General features: G+C 44.9%; 1 protein-coding gene across 1 annotated transcript in view; it reads right to left on the bottom strand.

Moving 5' to 3' along the window:
* The window catches only part of TET1 (tet methylcytosine dioxygenase 1), a 59,927-nt gene extending 35,513 nt beyond the window's left edge, over positions 1-24,414 (bottom strand). The window contains exons 1-3 of the mRNA XM_072340051.1: positions 24,249-24,414; positions 15,397-17,436; positions 10,791-10,841 (exon numbers count right to left, since the gene is read on the bottom strand). Of these exons, the coding sequence (XP_072196152.1) occupies positions 10,791-10,841; positions 15,397-17,313 (1,968 nt within the window). The 5' untranslated portion in view covers positions 17,314-17,436; positions 24,249-24,414. The remainder of the gene's footprint in view (positions 1-10,790; positions 10,842-15,396; positions 17,437-24,248) is intronic.
* Between the last annotated feature and the right edge of the window lie 1,651 nt (positions 24,415-26,065).

Here is a 26,065-nt window from a genome sequence, read left to right as displayed (position 1 = left end):
ACTAAGTATGTCAGCTGTTAGGAGCATGTAAGTGCAGTGCTGTGTCCACATAAGACCCAACTGATCTCAGCAGCAAACTGGCATTATTAATAAAATTATTCCCCACACATATCATAATTTCCACTAACTGGAAGCAGCCTACGTGCAACAAGGAAGAAAACAGAACCAGCTGAATCGTATCACTGGCTTTGTTTCATATTTTATTTTTCCACACAAATAACAGAAATTACAATAAAATTTGATTTGGAAAAAAAATAAAATAAAAAATCAACCCCTCCTCCTTTTGAGCACGGTGCTACTTTTCCTCTTTTATTACTGTACTGTAATGAATCCTAAATACACCCTTTCCCCTCCTACCCCCCCCTTTCTCTCACCGGACTTTCCTGTGGCCTTTTCTGTTTAATAGGTAAAGCTACTGTTTCACTATATAAAAAGAAGTACAGTCATACCAGCAGGGGCAGAGCTCCTTTGATTCTTCTCCTCAGCCAAGGTCTGGCAGACCACAACCAATAGCTCAGCAAATGCTTTTGCAGCTGAACAACCTGGTTGGAGAAGTCTGCCTTCCAGTCCTGAATCAAAGCACTGAAAACTACAGTGAAGGATACCACGCTTCCAAGCAAGTCTTAACATTCATGGAAGCTGAGCATGGAAGAGTGATCTAATTGATTTGTAAAGTTTTCATACAAGTGTAATGGAAAGCAGTAGAATAAACTGGATCAGTGAAAGTAATCTCTTCTTCACGAAGTGGAACACTGTTCTAGCTGGATATACAGAACACTAACAAACCATGCTCAAGATAAAACTGCAATTGTTAATATTGCAACCTGCTGTAGTCATTGCTAGATTGTTTAAACTTCAACATTCTATCTTTTTCTTCTTATACACACACTTCACTGCAGGAGGTGATGCTTCCAAGCATACATGAAAAGCCAATTACAGCAAATCACTCTCAAAAGAGTCAGACTGTAATATTGATTTTTCTTTTAATACAACATGACTGTGAAGTAATGCAAAGATATCTGTAACTCACAACCAAAATACAACGTCAAGGCTACCCTAAAGACTTTTCCACATTTTCTGGACAACTGAGAGTAGACTGCAGGTTTATACCTCGCTCCATGTCTCTACAGGTGGTAACAACACATTTTATACTGAAGGTAACAGCCAGTAATTATTCTTGTAAACCAGAAATAACAGATGATACCTAGATCAACTACTGAGAAAATGGCTCTCAGAACAAGTCTTGACAAGCTGCACAACAACCTACATCCCCTAAGTAGACATCCCAATTAGATTCTTCCCTCACCCCCATAGGAACAGAGTTCTCAACACATGAGAATAATGCCTGCACATCCTAGCTTGTGCTAATGACAGAGATGACCTGAAAGGTAGCTCTTCCAGCATCACAACATTCAATAGTGCAAAGGGATGGTGAGTGAGGAGAGCTTGCACTGTGCACCTCTTTTCCTCTGCAGTGCTGTGGGTAAGTCTGGATCCTAAGACAGCATCTGCAGCCACGCAGCAGGCCCTGCACGCTCTCCCAGAAAAACTGTTTGGGGAAAAAAAAGAAGAAGAAAAAACAGAAGACAACCAATATACTTAATCTAATATTTGAACAGGGTATTTTATTCATGGTCCAGCTGTCAGATGTCAGTGCTTCACCAAGAGATAAGCAAGAACCAGCCAACAGCTGACCAGTACCGATTTACTCCTATGCAGTGCATTCCTACTCCCCAGGATATGGGGCAATTCCATGGAATACAGGATGGATACTGCCTAGTAGAGGTGTAAGTATGGGAGTATCATATAGGGATAAAAAGGTAGATATTGGATGGAAGATACACATGGGAAGCCAGAAAGCACAGGCCTGGAGAAACACTCATCTATGTTGGGTTCTACCAAGAAAGCCACCCTGTGCGTTGGTCTGAACAGAGGAATGATGCTGTGGAAAGTGTAGGGCCACTGACTGACATAATGCAGACAAGAAAATAGTTGCTGCCCAAGGTTGCAGGCTGAGCAGAGTTTCTGGGCAGGTAACCAGGACAGAGGAAAGGACAGCTAAGTAGGGGCCCAGCTGCAAGCAGAGGCTCATTCCTATTAACCTCACCAGAAACTTAAATCTATTATCACCAATTACATATTAACCATGGCCATGAAATGGTATGCGTCTCACAGCACACCGCACTTGTACAGCAGCTCACAGAAAGCACATTTCCCACAGATCTTCAGGAAAAGAGAACAACTTGGATCCTACAATAATAGAACATAACCTGCCCATTCAATATGTTTTGTTCCTCACAGGAACAATGGCATTGAGGGAGCATTTACAGCAGGCTCATAATTCCTTATTTTAGAAGCTACAGCAACAAAATAAAATAATCACTGCTCTTGGCAAAAGGATGTAAAGAAGTGTAAGCAGGTTTAGATGGAACCTCACAGCAACTATAAGTTCTGTGAAGCTGGAGAAATTCAGCCAGCTGTGATTTGCTGGATGGATCCCCCTCCACTCACAACTCCCCTGTGCCCCAGAATATCCAGCCCTTCCAAACCTCAGTTTGGAACTCAGTTACTACAGCAGCTAAGACTTCATGCTAGATCTTTTAACAGCTAGCAAATCCACTCTACCAGACAGAGTAAGGATTTAGTCATCTATATTTATATCCAGAATGAGCTATAGTAACAACTACACTGTGGTATCTTCACTTCTCTATCTATCCACACCACTATCACAGTTCTCCTGCTCACCTTATGTAACACTTCTGTGATACCACTTACAGGAAGGCCTACAAGATCTTCCCCAAGAAGACACTAAAGGATGCAGTTACTAGCAAAAAGGGCAAAACACTTATTCAGACTCTAAAGGTTCCATACTGTGATCCATAGAGAAGTATATTTATTAGATTACTCAGATTTCTGTTTGTCAACCCTGTGCTCTGGGGTGTGAAAGTGCAAAGCAAAACCACAAAAAGCCCACCATGAAGGACACCCTGCTCCCCTAACACAGGTTCCCAAAAGCGGAGGTGTTAAAGAAAAACTTGTTACAGAACCTTTTCTGCTACAGAAGCCAATACAAACTAGTATCTTGCTTGGGTTTTTCTGTTTGATTTATTCATTTACCTTTAACACTGAAATGGGACATTCAAAGAAACACTGACAGCTCTGGGAAACACAGCACTCAACCCACAAAGAAAAATTAGACATACAATCACCAGCAGTATCTATTCCCTAATACAACCCTCTCCTAACATGCTTTAATTAAAATGCAGAGAAAGAATAAATTCAGTCTTTGAATTTACTCATCCTAGCTAATCTCTTATAGTTTACCCATTCATGAAGTCATCACCATACATTTAAGCCTATAAGTGTATATTGAGAACCTGCAGTGTTCTTAATAGGGTCCTCAGGGAACTTATCACAGCTATATAAGATCCTTTGCAATGACCTAGAAGAAAACTGAAAATAATTCTGATAGAAGAATAGATAATAATGATAAAATTGGACATGATTTTTTGACTGCAAGCAAACACTTCAATACAGATAAAGGTGAAGCTGTGTATCTAACAACAAAGACATTGGACTTGATGTATATAATACAGGTTTTATCTCAGAAAGCAATGACCCTGGAAGGAACATTAACATGGTCAATAAAACACTGCACAGTAACTATAGAAACTCCTGTTGCAACTTTATGGCCAAAACAGTTAGCAAGATTCTGCAGCGCATAAATAACAATGTAATTAGGAAAAGACAGATTATTTTATGCCTTGTATTTGGCACTTTTACACCTGCCAGTGGAGCAGAGCGTCCAATCCTGGCATACCCAATTCAAGCAAGACATTGATATGCTGGACAGGTCTTGGAGGACCAGGAGAAAAACAAAAGATTGAAGTATCTTGAGTGAAAGCCTCAAGTCCACTTTCTACAATTTACCAAAGAAAATTGAAAGGCCACAAACTATTGCTAAGTCTGTGCAGAAAAGAAAGCTAATAACAGAAGGCTCTTTGTTCTGGTAGACAAAAGTATAACAAGACTCAACGACTTTAACTTAAAGCTTGGGAAGTCTGGACTGAAACTTTGTTGCACATCTTTGTAGAGGTACAGAGTAAAAAGAACCTTTCAAGCATGTCACTAAGATGCTTTGCTGCAATTTTCATCCATGGGAATTTACAAGTTAAAAATACCTGAAGGGACTTGAAAACATGGTGCTTCAATCATCACAAACTGACTCAGCCTTACAGCCCCCAAATGCAAGAGCAAATATCACAAAGACCTTGCACAGCTTTAGGGTACGTGAACCGAGCTAATGCAAGTTAGAGAACTGAACTGCTGCCTCAAGTGATGCCCCAGTTCCTACCATCTAACCAGAAGTGTATTCAGCTCCTTAACACAGGATTTAGTTGGAGGGCTTAACCAGCTGTCCCACAACCAGTTACATTATTCACAGCCTGTTACATGCTGGCATAGCAGATCCCAAGCCACCGTGGCTCACTAAGTTAACAGTGCTAACCAGCCCTGGCTTCAAAGAACACACCGAAGCAAGTCATTCACCAAGTCATTTCCAAATACCAACAAATTCCAGCAATGCAGGCACATACATTCTAGTCTGATTGAAAGCCAATGAGAGGGCAATAGACTAAAAAGAATAACTAAGTCAGAGATAACTACATTAAGAGGACTGGTGAAAGGCAATTTTCAGACAAAAAACTGATCAGATAGACTACCCAGCAACAAGGCAGAATTCAGGATCCTGCATCATTGCAAAAATAACAGTTTTAAGGTTGCAGTGATCACAGTGATCAGGCAATGATCATCTGCTACAAAATTAAACGCTTTGTACTTTTAAATACATGGAAACTCTAATTTACAATGTCAATAAATTCTTATTTTACACAATTGAAACTTAAGAGTTAAATTTTTACTACAGAGAGTCAATTAAATGATATAAATTTGGACAAGAAGACTGAAAAAGGAATTCCAAATGGAATGTCAGGCCACGTGCCACTCAGTTTGAAGTTTGCCTTGATAAAATCCTAATGTTCCAAAAGGCTGAATGCTTAGCAGTGCTGGGGTAAGAAGACAGACAAACATGTTCTATACACTGACTTCAGAGAAATTAATGACAAGTGATTTCTGTTGGTTTCCTTTATGCAATTACTGCTTGCTTTTTTCTTGACATTGGATAAGTTTCATATATCTGACATTTCAAAAGAAAGCACCTTTGTAAAACTCATGGATCCTTTGCTTATAGCGCCCAAATGAAACCCCATCACTATCAATTTACTGTAGTGGAAGCTAAATCTTTTGCTATTTACAAAGCCAAGTCTCCCTAATGCCCATGGGAAAACCTGTTGCTATCGTACCTGCAAGATCTTTCTCGTGTTAATGCTGTATGTAAAATCTTAGTACATCAGAGAGAGAAAAAGCACCCAAAAGTGAAAATCTGCTCCCACTCGAGTAATGTGGAGACTTCTAACTGGGTTTCTTCCTGCAACAGCTACTGTAAGCAACAAAAAACTTGCTTAGCAGTGTGGAATAGGGTTATACATGAATAGTATCCATTTTCATATTTTCTAGATACTGTTATTACCTATAAATGTGTGAGTATCAAACATCAAACACTGGCAACTGAATACTGGAATCTACAAAGCTATTTCAATTGCCTACCTTACATTTAGCAAGTATTCAATAAAGTTCTTGGTTTCATAATTAATAATTATTATCAACAAAACATAACCAGAATAAGAAAGCAGTAATGCTGTAACTTCCTTAGAAATAAGTAAGTCATGCACAAACATACCTATAAACCTGCCCTACTTGAACACACTGACATATTTTTCTTCCTTCCCACAAATATTACTTCACTGATACCAACATTTTTGATCACAGGCATTTTTAAGAAGCTCTTTCCTCAAATGGAAAGCAGTGGAACCCTCAGCATCCCACTAGAACACATAGTGACAGGCTAGATCTAAACAAATAGTGATTCAAAGCACGTTCAAACCTCCCCCTCCTCCCACCCCAAACACCCTAACTGCCAGGCTCTGCCTGGCTCAGCCTCACTGTGCCTCTGCCTCCAGCGTTCCCTGAGCAAGCAGAGGAGTGTTACGCTCCACAGCTGCTTCATGCAGCCAGCAGTGAGTTGCAGGGGAAAAGAGGAGGAGGATGCCAGTTCTGGGAAGGAGAGGAAGTAGCACTGATGGTGAACTCTGTAGGACAGGGGCTGTAAGGGAAGAGCACCTCTGCATCCAGCTCAGCCCTATCAGCACCATAACAAAAAGCCCACCAGGGACTGGCTTCAAGCCCCAAGACACGGAGTACAATTACTAACTTACAGACCATTTACAAAGACCTGACCTTTTTTGTTAGGATTCCATTCAAAAGAATGTCCATATACAGGTGAAGTCTTAATGGTACTGTACAAAGGAAATACAGTTACTCATGAGGAAGCACTGGAGACCGCACAAAGTGTGGTACTGAATTACAACCACAATCATGCCTGCTTACTTCATCTGAGGTACACGAGCCTACTAAGCACAAAAGGAGAATATAATTCCATTTAGACACACATCCAGCTATCAAAAAGGTCCTTCAAAATAATTTGTTTTTAAAATGATGCCGAGATTATTATTTCAAAATTAAAAGCATTCAACTGCTAAGTTACTCCTTAGTTACTGTAGTTCTAAAAGTAAGAGTTGGATAATTTGTGTAAGCCAGCCATGTGCCAAAAGCAAACTCCCGATGGAAAAGGGAGCAAAAAGGCTCAGAAGAAATAGGCAGACACATCCAACCAGTACTCAAAGCAATTTTAATTGCTATTTTTCAAGTGAGTACGTTCCAAGATGATTAAGTCCTTTTAAAAAACTCAAAGCATGTCTTCTGTACAACATCCCTTCCAACTCCTATTATTCTGCCTTCTTCCTCTGTCAGAAAATCCCACAGCACTGCAATTCCATCCACTGACTTGTTGATATCTTATTTAAAAAAAAAAAAAAAAAAAGGAAAAGTTGACTTAGTTCCAGCTAAATATCCTGGCAGGCATTTTGTGCTAAAAAAATCATACTTAGATGTTCCAGAATCCATTCAAGCCATGCTCATTCAAAGCATCAGTGTGCATAATATTAGAGTTGCTTCTCTTAACTTTTGTTAACACGTACATTAGGTTGAAATAGTGCAATTTAAGCACCAAAACAAACATTTTAAGAAGGACTAGCAACAGCTGCTCTGTCATAGCAACTTCTTATCTGAACGTTGTTTTTGATACGAAATACCATGCTTTGTACACATTGAAGAAAAAAATTAGAGTGCTCACGTATGTATTTGTAGCTTCGATGGAAATGGGACTCCCACTAGCCCCTAAATACAAGGCTTACCAACAAACCCAAAGTGCTGGATATCAAGTAATCTCTTGCTTTTGGTTTGACTTAAACCGAATTGATTTTAGAGTTTCGCAGGTGTTGTCTATGCTTTTCTTGTGCACAGATTAGCACTATAGTGTTTATGCATAAACACACAAACAGAATCGGGCAGAGAACAAAGAATGGGCATGCAGTTACAATACTCACTTAGCACTGCATATACTACTGAGGATCTCTCTCTTCAGTCTTTTTTTTCCCCCTTTTTGTTGGTTGGTTTTTAAAAACTCCATGAATGCAGCAAATGTCTGCAACCATCCAAACAGCAGCCATAGCTCCACAGAGCCCACTAGAAAGACCACGGCCTGTGCCTCTTTGTCAGGTTTATCTTGATCTGGAGGAGGCTTCTCCTTTCTGATGCTACCGCTAACTGTAGATCTCCTGGACAATACGATGCCTTCTTCAACTGCACTGTTTGCCCAAGCAGCATTTATAAATTTATACGTGACTGCCAACATGGTTAAGAAGGGGTGCGCTGCACTGCCCAAATGGAGTGAGCACACTGCTAGAAGGAGAACGATAATAACTAAGTGAAGCAGGATGTATAATATGCCCTCTGAAATGCAGGCAGACACATTTTTAAGTACAAATCCCTTCTATCTAGATTTTCCATTACCGATGATGAAATGTAAGAAGTTTCTGCTTAACAAGGGAAAATATACAAGATAACCTGGACTAAAAAGCACGAGTGCTCCTTCTTTGTTATCCATTTCCATGACCCCATAATGACTCTTTCTTGAAAAAGCATTTGCCCATTAAAAGAGATGAATATTTTGGACATCCTTTCAAAATAAGTATGGAGAATGAAACACAGTAGTTATGGCACAGAAGAATATCCTAAATGGCTGCTCTTTCAATAGATAGGAAAAAGCAGTAAAATGCAAGCATGAAAAAATGACATACAGTTAATAAAGCTACAACGTAACAGTATTTATCACTTTAGTTCATAATGTTTGCATCCGTCAAACTTGTTTTCAACAGGAAAGCATTGCTTACTTTAACCTGGTACAGTAGAATTCATAAATATGTTGGTTTATAAAAGTACCATTGGAGGAACTGCTAGCTCTCCAAAGAAATAAATGTGCATCTATACAAACTTAGGATGACTGGAGAAACGCAGACCCATTTGTCATTGGAGCAGAGTGCTACAAATACTCCTTAAGCAAGTCCACAATCCTTTTTTGAAGCAAAACACAATTAAAACCCCAGTAAAACAATAACAAAATATTAATAATAATTCAAAACATCTATTGATTTATTTTGACATGTCACTGGTAAGTTTCACTCGACCACTACTGATAACTAAAAGACTGAAGTTATAACCCAGTGGATACAACACCACTTTACACAGCAGTCCCACCAAGAAAGCAGGCCATAATCATACACCAGAACATCATATTTCCAAAGTGCCATTCAGAAGAAGACTGTAAATGGTGAAGCTTTTGGGGGGTTTCCTGCAGTTGACAGAAACACAACCTATTTTAACATGACCGACCCACCCCACCAAAAACAAAACAAAACCTCCCCAGCACCAACACAACCGCTTCCACGAGATGCCTTCAGGGGCACCGTGCCTCCTTACTTGGTGCACACAAGTGAATCAACTCGAATGCAATTCAGCACCACAGAACAAAACACCAGCGAACTGAAAGAACGCTCTCTAAAACTGAAGGGGAAAGAAACACTGTAGAATCAATTCAGCAGAGGAAAAGTCAAACCAGAAATAAACACAAGTCCAATGACTACCATATGATACTATGCACACACACAAAAACAGACGAGCCTTTTTCCACTTAAGAGACAAGGAAAAAAAAAAGAAAAAGAAAAAAAGAAAAAAGACCAACAAAACTGTTCAGAAAGCTTTTTGGAAAGGATAGGAATGACAGCATCATATTACATAGCAACTTCCCCTGCCATCAAATAAGAAGCAGTGGTAAAATGAGTTCAAGAGAAAGTTTGCAGACTCACTACAAACCCCTACTGCAGACAGACATCCAACACAACAGATCTACCCAAGTCAAGAAACATTCCTCTTAATTCTACAGGTACATGCACCAATTCCACGCTACAAAACACAGTGACTGGTTTACAGGAAGTTTTCATTTCACACACTATCTCCTTCACTGCACAAGATGAACAAATGCGAAAGCTTTAGCTACACCATGAACTACGCTGCAAAAGTGGCAGCCACTAAAATAGGCAATTAAGAGCATACCTATGATTTAATGAAATAATCAAATGTCATGGATTAATATATTTCTTAAAAGAACACTTGCTAGTGCTGTGCCATCATCATTCCCATAGGCATAGGGGGAGGTGGTTTGCACAGCAGCACCCACACTGAGAGACACACACAGAAGTCAGACACATTTGCAAGCCAAGTAAGCTTATTTGCTCCTTCCTTACTCTTAACTTCTAACTTTGTCTTACAAACTGAGGACTCCTTTGAGCAAGTTTCTATGACGTGTAACAGTGAAGACAAAGCTGCTAAGGAGCCACAATGATTTCAAATAAAACCATATTACATTCAGCATTTATCACATTCACCATGTCCGACAACTTCTGAAATGTTTATGTATTGAAACAGCGCTAAACTATTTCAGAACACGTTCACATTACATACTTCTCATTTTCTTTAACTTCTTTTCACAGTTTCAGCATCCACCCTTTAGCATTTTAACTTTGAAAGAACAGAATTCAGAACCTATTTCCATACAAAACAAACGCAAACTGAAAAGTGCAGCGCGAATCCGCTACCAGTTAGGTACAAATGTAGTAAACTTGTATTACAAGCTGAAACAGTTGAGTTGAAGCACCAATCTTTTGTTACTATGCAAGATAGCCATCTTAAGAGCCCTGCTGAAGCCTTACCACGTGAACCGAAGGCCCCTGTAAGTTTATAGAATTTTCAGTTTCACTTGAGGTGCTCTAAAGTTTAAAGAAAAAAGGAAATCAAAACCACCGTAATTGAAGCATGAAGCTTCCTATGCCGTTAATTTAGTTTACGTGAGAGCAACGACTTCTCGCCCTCCGATCCGAATGCTCAACACCCCCAGCATTCAGCTGTTACTTCTGCAAGTAGGGAAGGAACACGGAGGGTGAAGCGGCTCACAGCACAATGGGAAGCGAATGTCCCGGCCGCAGCGCCCCGCATAGAGGCTCCGGTGTGTATATACACAACATGCTGGGATGGGGGGAGGGGGACAGGGAGAGGCAAAAAAAGGAAAAAAAAGGACATGTTCTGTGCCGTTAAAATTAGCTCATCTGCTGAAGGGCTGAAAGCGCCGCGTCCCAGCGCGCAACCCTCGATCTGCTGTTAAACGTGACAAGAAACGCCGCTTAACGTGAGGGAGAAATATTAAAGCAATCATCGGTTACCTTAAAAACTCTTTGCTTCCTCCTCTGAGGTCTTTTGTTTTCAGTTAGAACCTAAAAAAACATCAAATCGCAGAATAAGCGGTGGTCACAAAGGCAGACGCCTCCAGTTTTATTATCGAACTGCAATATTTCTCAAATACCCGAGTGCTTCACATGCGGCACCTCGGCGGGCCGGCGGCGGCTCTACGCGGCCCCCCCGCCGCCACCCCGACACGCGGCGACGCCGGAGACGGCAGAGGGGAGAGGCCCCGCCGCCCCCCTGGAGCCGACCTCGCTGGTGCCCCGCATTCCTCACGGCGGCGCCCACCAGGCGGCCATCTTGCTTCCTGCCGCAGCGGAGCCCTCCCCTCCCTCCCCTCGCGGCGGGGCGGGCGCGAGCCGCGCGCGGATCGGCGGCGCTCGCCCCCCCCCCCCTCCCGCTCCCTCGCGAGGCCGCGCCGCGCGCGCCCGAAGTCTAGGTCCGGCCCGGCCAATGGGACGCCGCGGCCCCGCAGCGCCCCCCTGCGGCCGCCCCTCGCCCTCGCGCCGGCCCCGGCCGAACAAAGGGGCTGCTGTGCGGGCGGCCGCCGGCAAGACGCGGCGCGGACCCGGAGCCGGCCCCGCGCGCTCCCGCCTCGGCTCGCGCACGGCGGAACGCGAGGGCCCGAGCGCGGCCCCCACCCGCGCTGCGCGGCCTCGCGAGGGCTGCGGCACGCGGGGTCAGGCGAGGACACGGCCCACGCGCGGCGCGTGCACGCGGCCGACAGTGAGGGAGGGGCGGGGAGAAGGAGGGGGGGGGCGCGGAGGGCGGCCGCGGGCCCCGCAGCAGGGCAGCCCCGGGACGCCGCGCCGCTGATGGGCTTTAACTGCGGCTGGGCAGAAGGGGAGCTCTCGGTCCTGAAGCCCAGGTGCACCGCGCCCCGGCCAGCACGGCTCTCTCCCCTCGGAAAGGTTCAAGCGGAATCTCACGTTGGCCCCGAGAAGCTTTCCGCAAACGGCTCGGCTCAGAGAGCAGCTGCGGGGCTCTCCATTAAATCACCATTTCCCATTCAAGACAGAAGAGCGGCTGCTGGAAAGCTCCCAGCCTCCCCTAATTGCAGCACGCTCCTTAAATACGCCTGGGCTTTGGGCAGCACGTAAGAACCCACAAGGAAACAGGCCGGACTGTTGTTCCGTATTTCCCCGTTGCTCAGATTACAGCCACTGAATGAGACGTCTCAGGGCACCTCGGTGAGGCTGGGTCCCACGGGAGCCTCCCGGGGCCATCACTGTCACCCACCTGCAGGCAAACGCTCCCCAGGAGCCAGCTGGCAGCGGGTCAGGGCTCCTGCCCAAGTGCGGCCCTGAAACGTGGGCACCTCGGCAATGCCGGCTGCTGCCAACGCTTCTTCCCCAGGAGAAGGCAATACGAATCCTGCACCACCCTCCTATGCTGAGCTGTTGCAACCTACTGAGCCCTGACCTGCAACATATCCAGACCGCCAAGATGCGCACAGTGATGCAATAGCAGCAAGGCAGACCACTGCTTGAGATAAAATGGGCTTTTTGGTAGAAAATAGCTTCAAAACAGCTTCCAGCAACTACCATGTTATTGCAGAAAGCAGCAGTCTCAGAGACGAGAGAAAATGCAAAATTTCCACACTCCTGTGTAGGTGGAACTTGTCAAAATGCTCTTTTCACTGCAGAGCATTCCTGCATTATTCACCCAGAGTGGGACAATAATGCAGCATGAAGCCTTTTTCCTCTCCAATGCCTACTGACACCTCTCACTTACCTGGCTGCTCCCCCAGAAAGCAGTGACACGCAACCCTTTTGCCTCCGTACTGCAGGATGTTTTCTACCCCACGCCTAAGCAAGCCTCCCTGCAGTAGCCCCTGGGGAAGCAGCACTACCATTCCAGGCCTTCCCCACATTGCATCCCTGAAAAACCCGTTACATTCAACAAGGTAACATGGTAACATATCACTGAAGGTTTATGTGGATGTTATTCTTTAAGAATAAGAGCCTTTTTATCTTTACACACCGCTTTACGGTGTGCAGGGATTTGAAGCCCAGCACCAGCTATCCTAGAGTCATTCAACACACAGCTCTCATCCACTTTGCTGACTTCTGCATTGTTTAGTTAAAGTCAAAAGAAATCATTCCCTTTAAGGCAAAACATCGATGTTCAAACTATGCTCACGCAGAGAACATCTATCCCCTTACATCCTCCTCCCACTGAATCACCTCCAAAAAATGCTTACATTCCACCAATACGAGGCAGAGACACACAGCTCCTCCAAACGAGGAATGTACTGAAGCCAATCTAATTTCTCTTTAATTGCTTAGTTCCCTTTCTATACCATGGACAGAGACCTACAGACTTTTCCCCCAGCTGCCCTCTATTTGTGAGGCATCGCTGGCACAGAAATCCCAGCTGCAGTAGTCTCAACCCCATCTTGGTCTGGGAAAACACGACGGGATTCCCTTTTGGAGTGCTAAAATCTTATCTAAAGGATTGCTGCTGCACGGTGCTTCCCATCCCCCCGCACCACCCCCTATATCTCAACATTTTCAAAGCCTTCTTACAACACAGACACTGCAGAAATAGTTTCCTCTTTCATTTTCCTCTGAGCAGTGCTTCTATCGAACATGAGAGACCAGACTTGCTCCTATGAACATCTGAACAGGCACCGGGTTTCATTCAAATCCAGTTTTATGAGAGAATACCTGACGTGTTGTTAAATGTCAGGAATACTTCATTTCCTCTATGCAGTATTCAAAGTTCATACAAAATTTAACGAGAAATGAAAGAGGCCTCTGGTGCAGCTCTAAATGCATTGAACAAAACGTGACCAATTCAATAAAACAAAAGCACACAAGAAATAAGCTGCCAAAGGAATATAAACAAGAAATTCCTTGTAAAGAAAGAAAAAGGAATGCCTAAAGAAGAAAGAGGTGAAGGGGCAAAGCAAATCTGCAAGGAGAAGGTCAGGCTGAGCAACAATAAAAGAAGTACGTTTGGCCTGGAAAACAAAGGTTGACAGAAAAGCTGGAGTGCTTCCTTTCACTGACCCTGCCAAAAACTTTTCTAAATCATGGCTTTTCAATCACTTCCTACCTCAGTTCCATCAGTTCTCTTCCACAAGCCTCTTTAGCTCCAGTGGCTAAACATACAGAACGGTTTAATGTTGCTACTCTCTTGCTGCAAGAAGTCAGCATCAGCCTCCACCACCTTTATTGCTTAATTGTATGTCCTCAAGTCACATGTTAGTTGTCCCTTCCCTCACTTTGCTCTCTATGAGCAGTTGAGACATTGAGGGTTTTTAATGAACTTTAAGCCCACCTATTTAAACCTACTTCCCTAAGCATTTTACTTTTAAATACACTTCCTGCACAAAGCATCTACCCATATCATATCCCCTCACTGCTATGGGACTCTTTTCTTTGCCTGCCTACTGTGAAAACAGAACAGGCACATCTGCAGACCTTAGCAAGAACCGGACAGAGGGCTGCAAACAGAAGGTCTCCTGAGAGCTCCACAGCAAGCTGGGATTCCTACCTGCTGTAAGAACACGCTGTTTTAATGAAGCTGGTGTTCAGAAATGTTTTGCAGGTGCATTCATTCCCTGCAATGTGAACTGCTCAGAGAGCACAGAGTGCCATAACGGTGCAGAGACTTGAACTCATGTTTCCCACATCCCAAGGCAAATATCCCAGCAAGTTAACAACTGAAACAGCAACTTCCTCTCCATGGCTCAGCCTCCATTCAACTATATGAACTTCAGGAGACGGCAGAGGCTAACTCTGCAGCTCAGAGGTCAGCTGGGATGTGGGAAATCTGTGTTCAGTTCCCTACTTACCTGATTTAAAGCCTGATCTTGAACTGAAAGCTCTCAGAAGGTCAGGGCTGCTATCACAGGGGCATACAGACTGTCTTTGCCCCTCCTTTTTGGTCCAAAAGTAATGACCTGGATTATAAAATGCTGATGGATCAGAAAAAATGAGTAAGAAACAGAAAGAGAATATGTGGGGGAGATGTGGTAAGATATACAAAATAAGAGAGGCAGGGGAAATGAAATGAAAGAAACAGAAGAACAGACAATTAGAAAGGCAGAGAGATGTGAAAGGGGAAAAAGGCAGCTACAATCCCATCCTAAAGTTTATTGATTTGTTTCCACCAAACGTGTAATCACAAGCAAATCACTTTAACTCGAAAGAGCACGCAGCCTTCCTTCTCTTACCTTTTACCTTCATAGCTATTTTGAAACACAGGCCCTTTCCCTAAGATCTCAGGGTATCCTAAGACTACCCTCATTTCCCCACTCCACACATTTTGCACTTAAATCTTTCTCACCTCTTCATGCCCTCGATTGCTTTAGCCAATATGCCAGTATTTGGAACACAGAGTTAAAGCCAAGCTTGCCCCTCATTTTTTTTGTTGTATCAATACAGCAGGAACAAGAGTAACTGTTGCTCACTTTAATTTGTGCTTCTCTGGCTAGCGAGAGAAAGTCACAATGTAACTTGCTAGCTACAACAGAAACTCCTCATTCTCTAAGTCTGTACAACAACGACCCTCTGCAGTGTTTTCAGACATACCTCAATCCCCAAAATCGTGACTGAATTTGAGACCTTTCTGGCTTACCTCAAGAGGTAGTGTGATCGGTGGCGGTGGCTTTTTCAGTTCTTCACATTTTCTCTTTTTACATATCCGGTGACTGGTTTTGCGCTTCCTGCAACAGCTGCATTCTTCACAATTGGTTTTCCGCAGACAGGGCTCACAGACTCCACAACGCCTTCGTTTCTTTTTCTCTAACATGGGGAGCAGAGATGGATATGCAGGAGGGTAACCACCAGCCGGATTTGTGAGAGAGGATGGCCCTGAGGCCTCAACTGCTTGAGTGCTGTTGCTCACGTTGTCCTGAACCAAATTCAAGCTTATTCCAACACTTTCCAGCTGTGATGAATAATCATTCTGCTGCAGTCTTGAGTCAGCTGGCAAATCTGCATTTATGGCTTTTTCTAAGGCAAGAACAGAGATTTCCGGGCTTGAAGGCAATTCTGAAACAAAGCCTTCAGAGAATTTTCTGGAGCTCTCACTGGACATTTTATCGACTGCTCTTTTTTCTATATCTGATGATAGAGCGGGGACATAACCTGAATTCAAAATTAATGTTTCTGCATCAATGCATTTAACAAGTTGTTCAATATCCTCCACTTCAATATTGGCTAAAGAGGTATCAGAAACCGGTTCACTTACTGTAAATACATTTTTTGAATCTGATTCTGCATTCTCTACTGTACAGTTCAAATCCGAATAAGAGTCAAGCTCTTTGTGAAAGGGCACAAAATCCACGAGTTTCATGCTGGATTCCACAAGTGAGCTTACACTTTCAAAATGTAAAAGTGAATTTGATCCAGTGGCAGCTTCAGAGATGGAATGTGAACCAAGGTCTTCATTTGCGGACTCCAAACCTCCATCTGCTTTTAAGCAGGACTCTGCAAATGAACTCAAATCTTCTAAACATTCTTTTGAATTTAACTCAGAGGTAACTGTGGGTGCAGAATTCGAGTTGTGCCCTTCACTAGTTAGCACCAAGTCTGACTCTGATTCAGTGTGAGATTCAGCAAGTGGGACCAAGTCTTCCAACAGCACAGCTGAACTGGGATCTGAGGTATCAATAGAACCAGAGTCAGGTTCTTTACTGTTAGGCACCAGGTCGAAGAGAGTTTCTATACACACTTTCGAGTTTGATTCAGAGGTGGTTATGGAATCAGAAGACAGAAGCACCAATGCAGCATCTTCAACAAATGCTTCAGCTGCACTACTTGCATTGAGATCAACGAGTGTCTGCTCACAGGGCAGGTCTTTGTGCTCATACACCACCTCTGACTCTGCTGTACCGTCATCTGTTACTTGGGTGAATGGAACAGTGTTCTTCATTTCAGGTATTTCTCCCTCCTCTTCTTGACCAGCACACGTAGCAGCAGGCTCTTCATTTACACTGCATGGAATATCCTCTACAGACAGAGAAGCTAATTCATCTTGTGCTAAATTCTGTTCCAACACTTTTTCGGATGCTTCAACATTGTTTTCTTCTTCTACGGCCAGAGCTTGTTCATGTTTTTCCTTTGTTTCTAGCTTTTTTTGTGCTGCAGCTTTTCTGGGTTTTGCAATTGTTGGAGCTTGAGAAAATCTACGGGAGAATGATCGGTTTCGAAGAGACATTGTAAAACCATTGATGTTGAAAGCTTCCTGGCTATGAAAGAGGATATTGTCAGCTTTCTCCAAACTCACCCAAGGCGTTCCAGACAAGGTTCTGGTGACACTGCTCCTGAGAAATCTACCTGAAGAGCTCATGATTGGTTTCTTTTCTTGCTGCTTTTTCTTAACATCTTTTTCTTGTGCCGGCTTTTTGCCTTTTCCAGAACTAACAGCTTTTGTGGAAGTCTTTGTGGTTTTCTTTCTCACTTGGCTACATTTCTTTTTACCCTGGTTAGTTTTTCTTTTGCCTATCTCTTCCTTTTTTGCTAATCTGGAAGGCCTTGCATGGTGAGCCATGTCTGCGGAGTAGTAGAAATGTTACGAGGAGAGATGGAAAAAAATCATGAGCTCTTGAGAAAATTTTTCAACAGAAAACTGCACTCTCCCATTGCGGCTCTCTGTAGCGACACAGAGTCAACTCTGAAACAGAAAAAGATAAAATAACATTAATAGAAATGTAATTAATGAAAAAAGCATCTACAATCTTATTGGTGTTTTCTTAACCATCCCTCCCCTTGGGTAAGGACAGCTAAACTTTGCGTCTTCAGATATGCTGTGGAGCACAAAGCTACTACTGTACGGTCACTTGGGAAGAAACAACAACAAAGCTGAGTTTAGCTGGCGTTACACCCATACACCACCACAAGGGCATCTCATCCATATGCTGTCTATCATGATATACATCCAGTTTACAATTGTAGAAATAACTATACCTCTCTAAAGACATTTAATTTGTACTCATGGAGGTAACTGGATCAGGGAAGAATTGCCTTTCCAAGTGTCATCTCCCGGGATCATGTACAAGCACGCTGTACTAGGTTGCAAGTCTTGGTCCTTTCCAGCAATACCAAATGTATTATGCAAGAAATCACCTCTGCTTCATGATCATGACTACTACTATATTTGCCATCAACAAAACACCACAATATTTATCCAAAGCTTTTGTCTTCAAATATGACTGTGATGAAAAAGTCCCCAAACTCCCAAACACAACCTGCGCATCTCAGAGGATACAACAAACTCTTCTGGCTCCAGAGCAATTTTCTGAAAGGCAGATTGCTTTTCTTTGTTTGTTTTTTTAAATGTAAAGAAATTCTGTTAAATACTTCCCTTAAAGGAGAGGGGAATAAAAAAAAAGGAACTCATAAAGGAAGAAAAAAAAGGAAGAAGGATGCTGCTGGGTCCAAACCCCACCACTTTAAAAGGCAAGAGAGACAGAGCACTCTCTTCCTCATGACCTCAACCCCATGCTGAAGCCAGCAGGGTGATGTCACCAAGGCTGGGCTTACCCACAGCCCAGTCTGAGCTACAGTGAAGGAGGGCAGAGCCCTGCTGATGCAGCCCAGCCTTCCTAGCACCTCAGAAACTTATAACATTATCACAGTGCCCAGGTTCAGCTTGTGTTGGGCAAACAATGGCATGGGGCTTGCAAAGGGCAGGCTCTACAAGAACCCATCCAAGCACAAAGGGTGTAGTATATCCACCATGCATGGCTGCTGCACAGGACTACCAGCTCCCACTGCTCCTCACCAGCATGCTGGCAGCAAACTCACCTCTAAGTCCATCACAGCCATCAACAGGCTGCACAGTCACAATACTTGAAAAACCCAACAGTAACTACTCTCCCTACTCTCTTCTGAGCAGCTTATTTAAAGCTCTTTGAAGCCCAGCTCATCTGTTCAGCAGTAAGCTGAATGATCCTGTGTAATAGAAAACATAAATCACATATATCATGTGTCTATGTAAACATGCTGTGATCATTCTGTATCTCATCTGCATCTTGCAGGAGCACATCAAACTAACATTACTGAGACATCACTTTTTCCATGCACTCAAACAACACTTTGGAGTAAGCATTGCAGTACAGCACAAGGCTCAACGCACTTCTAAGGTCACATCAGAAGACAAATCTAACCACTCACATCAAACAAACTAATAGCACTGCAGGAGAATTGACCCAGAGAGACTAAATACACATGTATAGCCATGCAGGTAATATTTCAAAGGCCATTGCTAAAAGACCTAAACAGCTCCCACAGAGGTGCTCCACAGAAGTTGGGTTGGACACTGAAATACACTAAATACAGACCTGAAGTTAAAGTAATTTGAGTGCTTTCCTTCCCTTACCCTTTTCTGAATGGAAAGGAGGAAGAGGAATATGGCCAAAACCAGTCGCTCCACAAGCTGAGCATCAAATCAGCAGCAGGTTAACAGGTCCGTGAAACAGTTGCTGGCAATCTGCAAAGGGCTGCCCACTTTCCTGTGGTTTTGATGAAACCAGCCTCCAAAGGACAGCCTGGAGGGCTGCAAAGCCAGCTGCAAACAAGCAGCAGACAGCCCATTGGTAGCCATTAGTGTCTGGTGCTACATAACAGTGGTAGGAGAGGAAATGCAAGCCACTTTCAGAGACTATGGACAGGAGAGCAAAAAAGAAAGCAAGCAAATAAGGGCCATGCATCATGGAAATGTGTGAATCGGGAGGGGAGCAGAGGAGAGGAGATAAGGCCTTTTCTCTTTATCAGCTCTGAAACAGAAGTAGAAGGGTGAGAGAAAACAGGAGACCAAGAATGGAAACAGTGAGTGGATTTTTGAAGACACTGAATGTGTTAATGCTTTGCTCATGCTACTTTTCTACATAAACATTTGGCACTGCTGTTATAGAAACTTGGGGAACTTTGCAGAGTTGCCAATCAGAAGCTTCATTTTTAACAGCCTTGCAAAACCTTTCTTTGGAATCGTGATTACATGATATGTCTTTACCTGCATTTAGAGATTTCAACACAGGTGCTTCAAAGACTGAACAAGCAAGATCATCCTGCTTTGTTTTAACAAAAAAACAAATCAATAAAGAAACAAAAATACCCCACACCAGACTGGAAGGAATATATATGATACTGTGGTAGCACTGTGATGGGAAAGGTGGCTGTTAGCACTTGTCAGAGACAAACGGACAAGGACATATGGAAAACAGCAGCAGCTTTATCCATTTTGTTTCAATTTTGTCACTGGAAAGAATTTTTCTTTAGAAGACACCTGGGCAGTAGCTCCCTAAAGGACATACATCTTTTTTTCTTTTATTATATTACTGAACTCCAGTTTCATCCATCTGGAACAGAGCACCTGACCTCCAAGATGACTGTAGCCTGTTGGGAGAAATGCCTGTCAGCACCAGGGCTTTGCTTCCCCTTAAAGAAACTCCCATAGTCCTGATGAGTACTGCTCTGCCACAATAACCACAATTGGTAGATTATGAAAAATAAATACGTTAATTAATTTAAATAAACAAAATAACAACAACAACAGAAGAAGAAACAACTAAATTTATGTTGTTGCTGTTATGTTTACTTTGCCACATCTAGGATCAGAATATTAGGTGGCTACAAGCTCGGTACTCAAGATTTGTTTTCTGCAGCACTATGGAATATTTGACCCTCCTTCTTCCATGTAAAGGGCTGTCAATGACGTTGTGTTGATGCCTGCAGCAGTTGCAAACTGCCTCATGTCACTTCTTAAAGACAACTAATAGCTACACCAGGTCACATTTCAAAGCAAGAAATCCTACTACCAAAACACCTACGTTAACTTCCCGGATTATTAAATACAAATCTAATGGTTTAATGCAATAACTTGTCAGTATTCATCATCCCGGAGAGAAAAACTGACTTCAGTGGTCTCTTCTGAATTCCGAGTCAGATGGGACCCCTCCCCCCAAAAGTCCCTTCCTGAGAGAGGACAGGCGTCCCTATAAAGTGGGTAATAAGTACAGGAGGGTTTGCAGAGAACAGCCCCAGCCAGTAGCAGTGCATCCTGAAGCTGCTTGTGGCTTGAGTTGACTTCTCTTCTAATTCATGTGCAAAAACAAAAGCAGGCTGTAAGGCCACTATCTTAAGTTTTGCTCCCAGTAATAAGTCTGGAGCAATCCCACTGACTGCTATAATCCTCAGCAAATACTGCTAAAAAGCTAATCAAGGGCTAAATCTTTTAGTCCCAACCAGGTCAAAATTCCAGACAATTATAATGAGAATCTTGCCTACAAGGCAATGGGGGGGATTTAACCCTATGGAATGCCTCTAGGAAAAAGAATAAAATTTTCTTTTTAAATGCTTCTCTTTCATTTTCTTTGCACATAATAATAAAGAAAAAGGAATTTTCCTTTTCAAAGTAGCGTTCATTAAGATTCTGTTTCATAACCAGATGAAAAACTTAGAAGGTGTGTTTTCATAAAATGGTGGCAGCCTTTATCTGACATCATAAAAGAAAGTAAGTGACCCTTAAGAAAAACACAGCTGTATGAGAAAAATCAGGCAGCTTGGACTAGCTGAGCCTGGTTTCACTGCAGCCAGAATGAACCAATCTAATGTACTTTGTTTCAGTGTTTAAATGCCTTTTTAAAAGTCACTCGGGATTAGCCTGGTGGGGGAACAAAACCTAGAAACTTTCATAAGAACCATTTTAAATAACAATACACAGGTCCCAAGCAATAGGGGTCACCATTTGACTTACAAGTTGTCATACAACCTCTTATCTACAATTTTGAATGGAGAAGCATCTCATTACCAGCAGCAAGTGTTCTAAAAGGAAGACAAAACAGACACTGGAAGACAGAAAGTAGAAAAGCTGACCCTATGCAACGCACAAAATCGTTTTTCAGCCCTCTTGGAACCGTGTCACATCATCTGCATGTTCGCATGTTCTCCCCAGCTGTACTGAAGTCAGCCCGCTTTTCAATCTTGCTCCATTCTCTGCATCTACTGACTGTTCAGTACAACACTTTGTATATGAAAAGAAGGGAAATGGGTTAAGAGGAGGGAATTAGCTTTAATTTTCCCTCCCCCTTCTTTAATCCTTGAGTATCCATTTGGTTTTGGTTAAGAAATAAAAACGAAACTCAGGACCAGGAACTACTTCACACACGCTCTCGCAGAGGCTCTCCCTAGGCAGTGCAGCCCTGCCTGCCGCTCACCGCCACGCAGCCTCCCAGAGCTTTCCTTCTGCAGAAACACTGCTTCAAACGGGGCTGCAGCCTCACACACCCTCCAGGAACCGCTTTCTGTTTTCCTGTGCATACACCTGCCACCTTGCTTTCCAGGATCATTGCCACTCTTGAGTGAAAGGAACGTATTTTATCCACTCACTCAAAACTCTGAGTTAAGACAACACTTTCCAGCAGCTTAACTGCAAACCTGGGGCAAGCACTGCAGGATGCGTTTTGAAAGCAAAACTCTTTTCCTGCACAAGTTCAGCAGGTCGTGAACCAAGACATTCACTTCATCCTACTTTTTGCCCCTCCTGGCCTCAGAATCCCACCTCTGCTCTAGGGGCAGTAGGTGCCACATGACTTAAGCAGGACTGCCCCCAAGTCCTACTTCCCCCACTGCAGGGGAAGCAGAGGGCTGCTGTGAAGCATGCACTCTGGCTCACTGAATTGGGCAGGAACTGAGGGCATCTAGATTACTGCAGCGTAATGAGTTCAGTATAAACTTCTGAAACGCGCTCAGTGAGCAAAACAGGGGAAAACACCACAGGGAAAAAAAGAAAAAAAAAAAAACCTTCCAAGTTTAGGGAAAGCTCTATTAGAACAATCAGAAAGTTGCAAGGAATCATGCATGCTTAAACCACAAAACCAGATTAAACCTCAAGCAAACTACTGGCAGCAGAAACCCATTGTGAAGGCTTGAGCCGCATGTGAGAGCATCACCCCTTCCAGCCAGGCAGGAGCGTGCCTCCACTTTAGCCTGCTCTGCACAGCCCAATGCTGACCTTAATGCCGACAAATGCAAACTTGTAAACACATTTAATTAATTCTTGAGGCTCATCAAGTCAAAACTCTTCCACCACATGGCTCCAGGTACTTACTAATAAAAATAGCAAGCAAAAACCCCTAAGCTAATCATATTCCCCCTTTAAATATACTTTTCTGATGCTTTGAACAGTGTCTTTCTTTCTGACAATATCTGACTCCCTTCCTTGAAGGTTTCACCTTTAAAAACAACCCTAACTGGATCATCTTATCTCAAACTCAATTAAAAGAAGGGGGAGGTGGAGGAGAACCTTCAGGCAAAGATTAAGCCTGGAAATTTTCTGCCTGAAAGATGTTTTGAAACGTAAGTAACTGAAAGTAGGATGGAAATGCTTGGACCGGCTTCGGCAACCACGGATAGCACAACAGCCACAATAAAATACTATCAGTGGGGATTGGGAATTATTACCCAGCAAAGTTTCTACAGGAGTCCCTGATATCAGAGAGCTGCTCTGTGCTCGCCTCGAATTCCTCCCCGATTACCTGCTGCGTGCAGCCCGGCCCTGCCCGCTGTCCCCGGGCCCCCTCCTGCCTGCAGCCACCTCGCTCCCACCCCTGCGCTGCCGGAGGGAGCGCCGCTCGGGGGCAGCGCCTCGCCTTCTCCCAGCCGGGCACCGGGCTGCAGCCCAGCCCCACGGCCAACGCCACGCTTTCTGGATTCCATCTCCACGCTTAATTTGCGTTGACTGACATTAATGAAAACAAGGTGATTACTGCGTGGAAGAGCTCTCTGCCTCTCCACAAAAGCGCCTTAAGAAGAGCACCGAGCACAGCATGGAAGAGACGCTACTCAGCTAATTTTTAAAAATTATTTTCACAGGTTCCTGCTTTAAAATGTAAAGAGACACCTTTGCCCCGTCAGCCTGCTCGGTCACGCTCTAGCTACCCAGCTTGGCAAGCGCACGTTTCCTCAGCTGCTGCACGAAGGGCTCCGACCGGACCCTGAGGCTGCACCGCCCTGGCCACGCGTGGCTTTGCGCGGGCACCGCCGCCCGCTGCGGGTGCAGAGGCCGGACAGGACAGGGGCAGGCCCGCCGAGGCTCCTCGTGGCCCCACGGCCCGCAGCGGGGCTGCAGGGGGCAGACAAAGGGGCCGAGGCTGGGGCCGCTCCCGCTGTATCCCGGGGCTCGAGGAGGGGATGCGGCGCCCGCGGAGAAGGAGAACGCAGCGCGTCCCAGCTCCCCCGCCGTTTTGCGGGAGCGGCTGCGGGTCCCGGCTCTCCGGGCTGGGTACCTCGCTCGCCCCTCCGTCCCTCCGGTTTCCAGGAAGGCTCCGGCGCAGACCGGACCCGTCCTCCCCGCAGGCCGGCAGCAGCCTCCCCTCCCCGCCTCGGTTCCACGCTGGGCCGGGCTAGAAGGGAGCGGGGCAAAGAATAAAAAGTGGAGGGGGTGGGGGGAGAGGGAGAAAGCAACGCGCCGTCCCACGTACGTACCGCAGCTAACAGGAAGGGGCGACGCGGGCATGGCTGGGCTGGGCTCGGCACGGGTCATGCTTACGCCTCGCTGCCCGTCCCCATAGCGCGCTGAGCGCAGCGCGGCAGACGGAGCCTCGGTGGCGCCGGGCCGCGAAACGTGCTCTCGGCGTCGCCCCTGGCCGGACCCTCCGGGAGGGAGCGGGGAGGGGGCGGCTCGGCGGGGCGCTCGCCGCACCGAGCCCTCCCGGCAGGCGGCAAAACGCGCCCTGGATCCCCGCGGCAGGAGCGGGATTCCCCGCCGCCCGCCCCTGGGCAGCGGGCAGCAGCGCCGCGCACCCCGGAGCGGGCTTCGGGCCGGAGGAACGGATCCTGCGCTCCTGCCGCCCCAGGAGTGCTGAAGGGAGGCGGGTGGTCCGTTCCGCCTGGATGTCTCCAGCTGAGGAGGTGACACTGAAATCACCATTTTTTGTTGTTGTTGCTCCGGCTGGATGAGGGAGCTTCGCTCCGTCCTCCGCTCGCGGCCGAAGAGCCCTGAGACAGCGCACCGAACAGCGGGAAACGCGGCTGGGTCGCCCCGGCCTTCTGCGAGGGGAAACCGTGCCCTGCTCTCCTCACCTCCACCCCTTCCATTAAAAGCCACCCGTGGTTTTTGCTGCTCCTTTCCCGAGGGAAGGGGTGAGCAGTATGCTTTAATATCAAGGCTGGACCACTCGTCCTCTTCCCCAGTCGTTATCACGGCAGCCTTTTGTCAGGGCGCAAAGCAGCCACCAATCTGCTGTCCGCTCAGATGTCCCTTCAGAGAACAGATGTTGGAAATAGATCTATGAAACAATACCCCCAAGCAGCTCAGGGTTTTTAAGTGTCATTATTAAATCCCTCGCTGCTTACTACAAAGCACTTAAAATGCGAAGCAAGCTATTCAGATGCGAGTCTGCAGGGAGGCTTTTTCGTTATGCAGGAGAGCAGCAGCTCTGCCCTTCTCCATTCCTACAAGGATGTTCCAAACACTCACATTTTTTAGCTATTTTCATTCGCACACGAGAAAGAAGAGGCAGCAGCATAGACGCGCACGCAGCTTATTGTCACTGCCAGCTCCTGTGGGCAGTGGCTCAGTGCCAGGGCTACCCATCACCTCCCTCACTTCATCCTCTGCTCTGCTCTCCTCCCCTTCCTTTCCTTGCAGTCAAAATGCAAGACCATTTGGGAATCTTAGCCAAGCTCGCAGACACTTCAGATATACTCAAGTGAACCCACACACACCTGAATTTCAAGCATTTGCCTAGTCAGCTTTCTCTGGCTGTTAACTTAAACTGTGTGCAGGCGTTCTCTGTTCTGGCTGTAACCAGAGATTACTGGTGTGCAGTGTTGGATATCAAGGGCTCTGTCATGCTGAAGGCCTGCACTGCTAAAAAGAAGAGGTAACAACCTCTTTTTGTGAGAAAATGCATGATTTGAGAAGTCAAAACTATTGCTGTCCAAGTGCTGCACATGGCGTAAGTGGAAGAGAACTGGAACTTGATGGTAAAAGCCCACATAAGCAGAGCGTGGTTCTTAGGAAGGTGGGAATACATTGCAAGCTGTGGGCTTGAACAAAACAAAAGTAACTCAAAGGAAAGCAACCAGCAAGATAGCAAAGGTTTGGTTAGAACATAGTGTTTGCTTGCTCCTGTCATATACTAATATGTACTGCTACTGCTCTATTCAGAACTCCGCTAAAATCTAGGAGACAAATTAGAACTATCATTGGTTCACTCTCACCAACGCAAACAGATGCTTGTAGCCTTTCTCAATGCTAACAAGCTGGAAGGTGAGCAGCAGGACGATCCTACCCAGCA

The sequence above is a fragment of the Excalfactoria chinensis genome, chromosome 6, assembly GCF_039878825.1.
Source record: "Excalfactoria chinensis isolate bCotChi1 chromosome 6, bCotChi1.hap2, whole genome shotgun sequence".
Taxonomy (NCBI): Eukaryota; Metazoa; Chordata; class Aves; order Galliformes; family Phasianidae; genus Excalfactoria; species Excalfactoria chinensis.
This window is presented reverse-complemented; position numbering and strand designations above follow the sequence as displayed.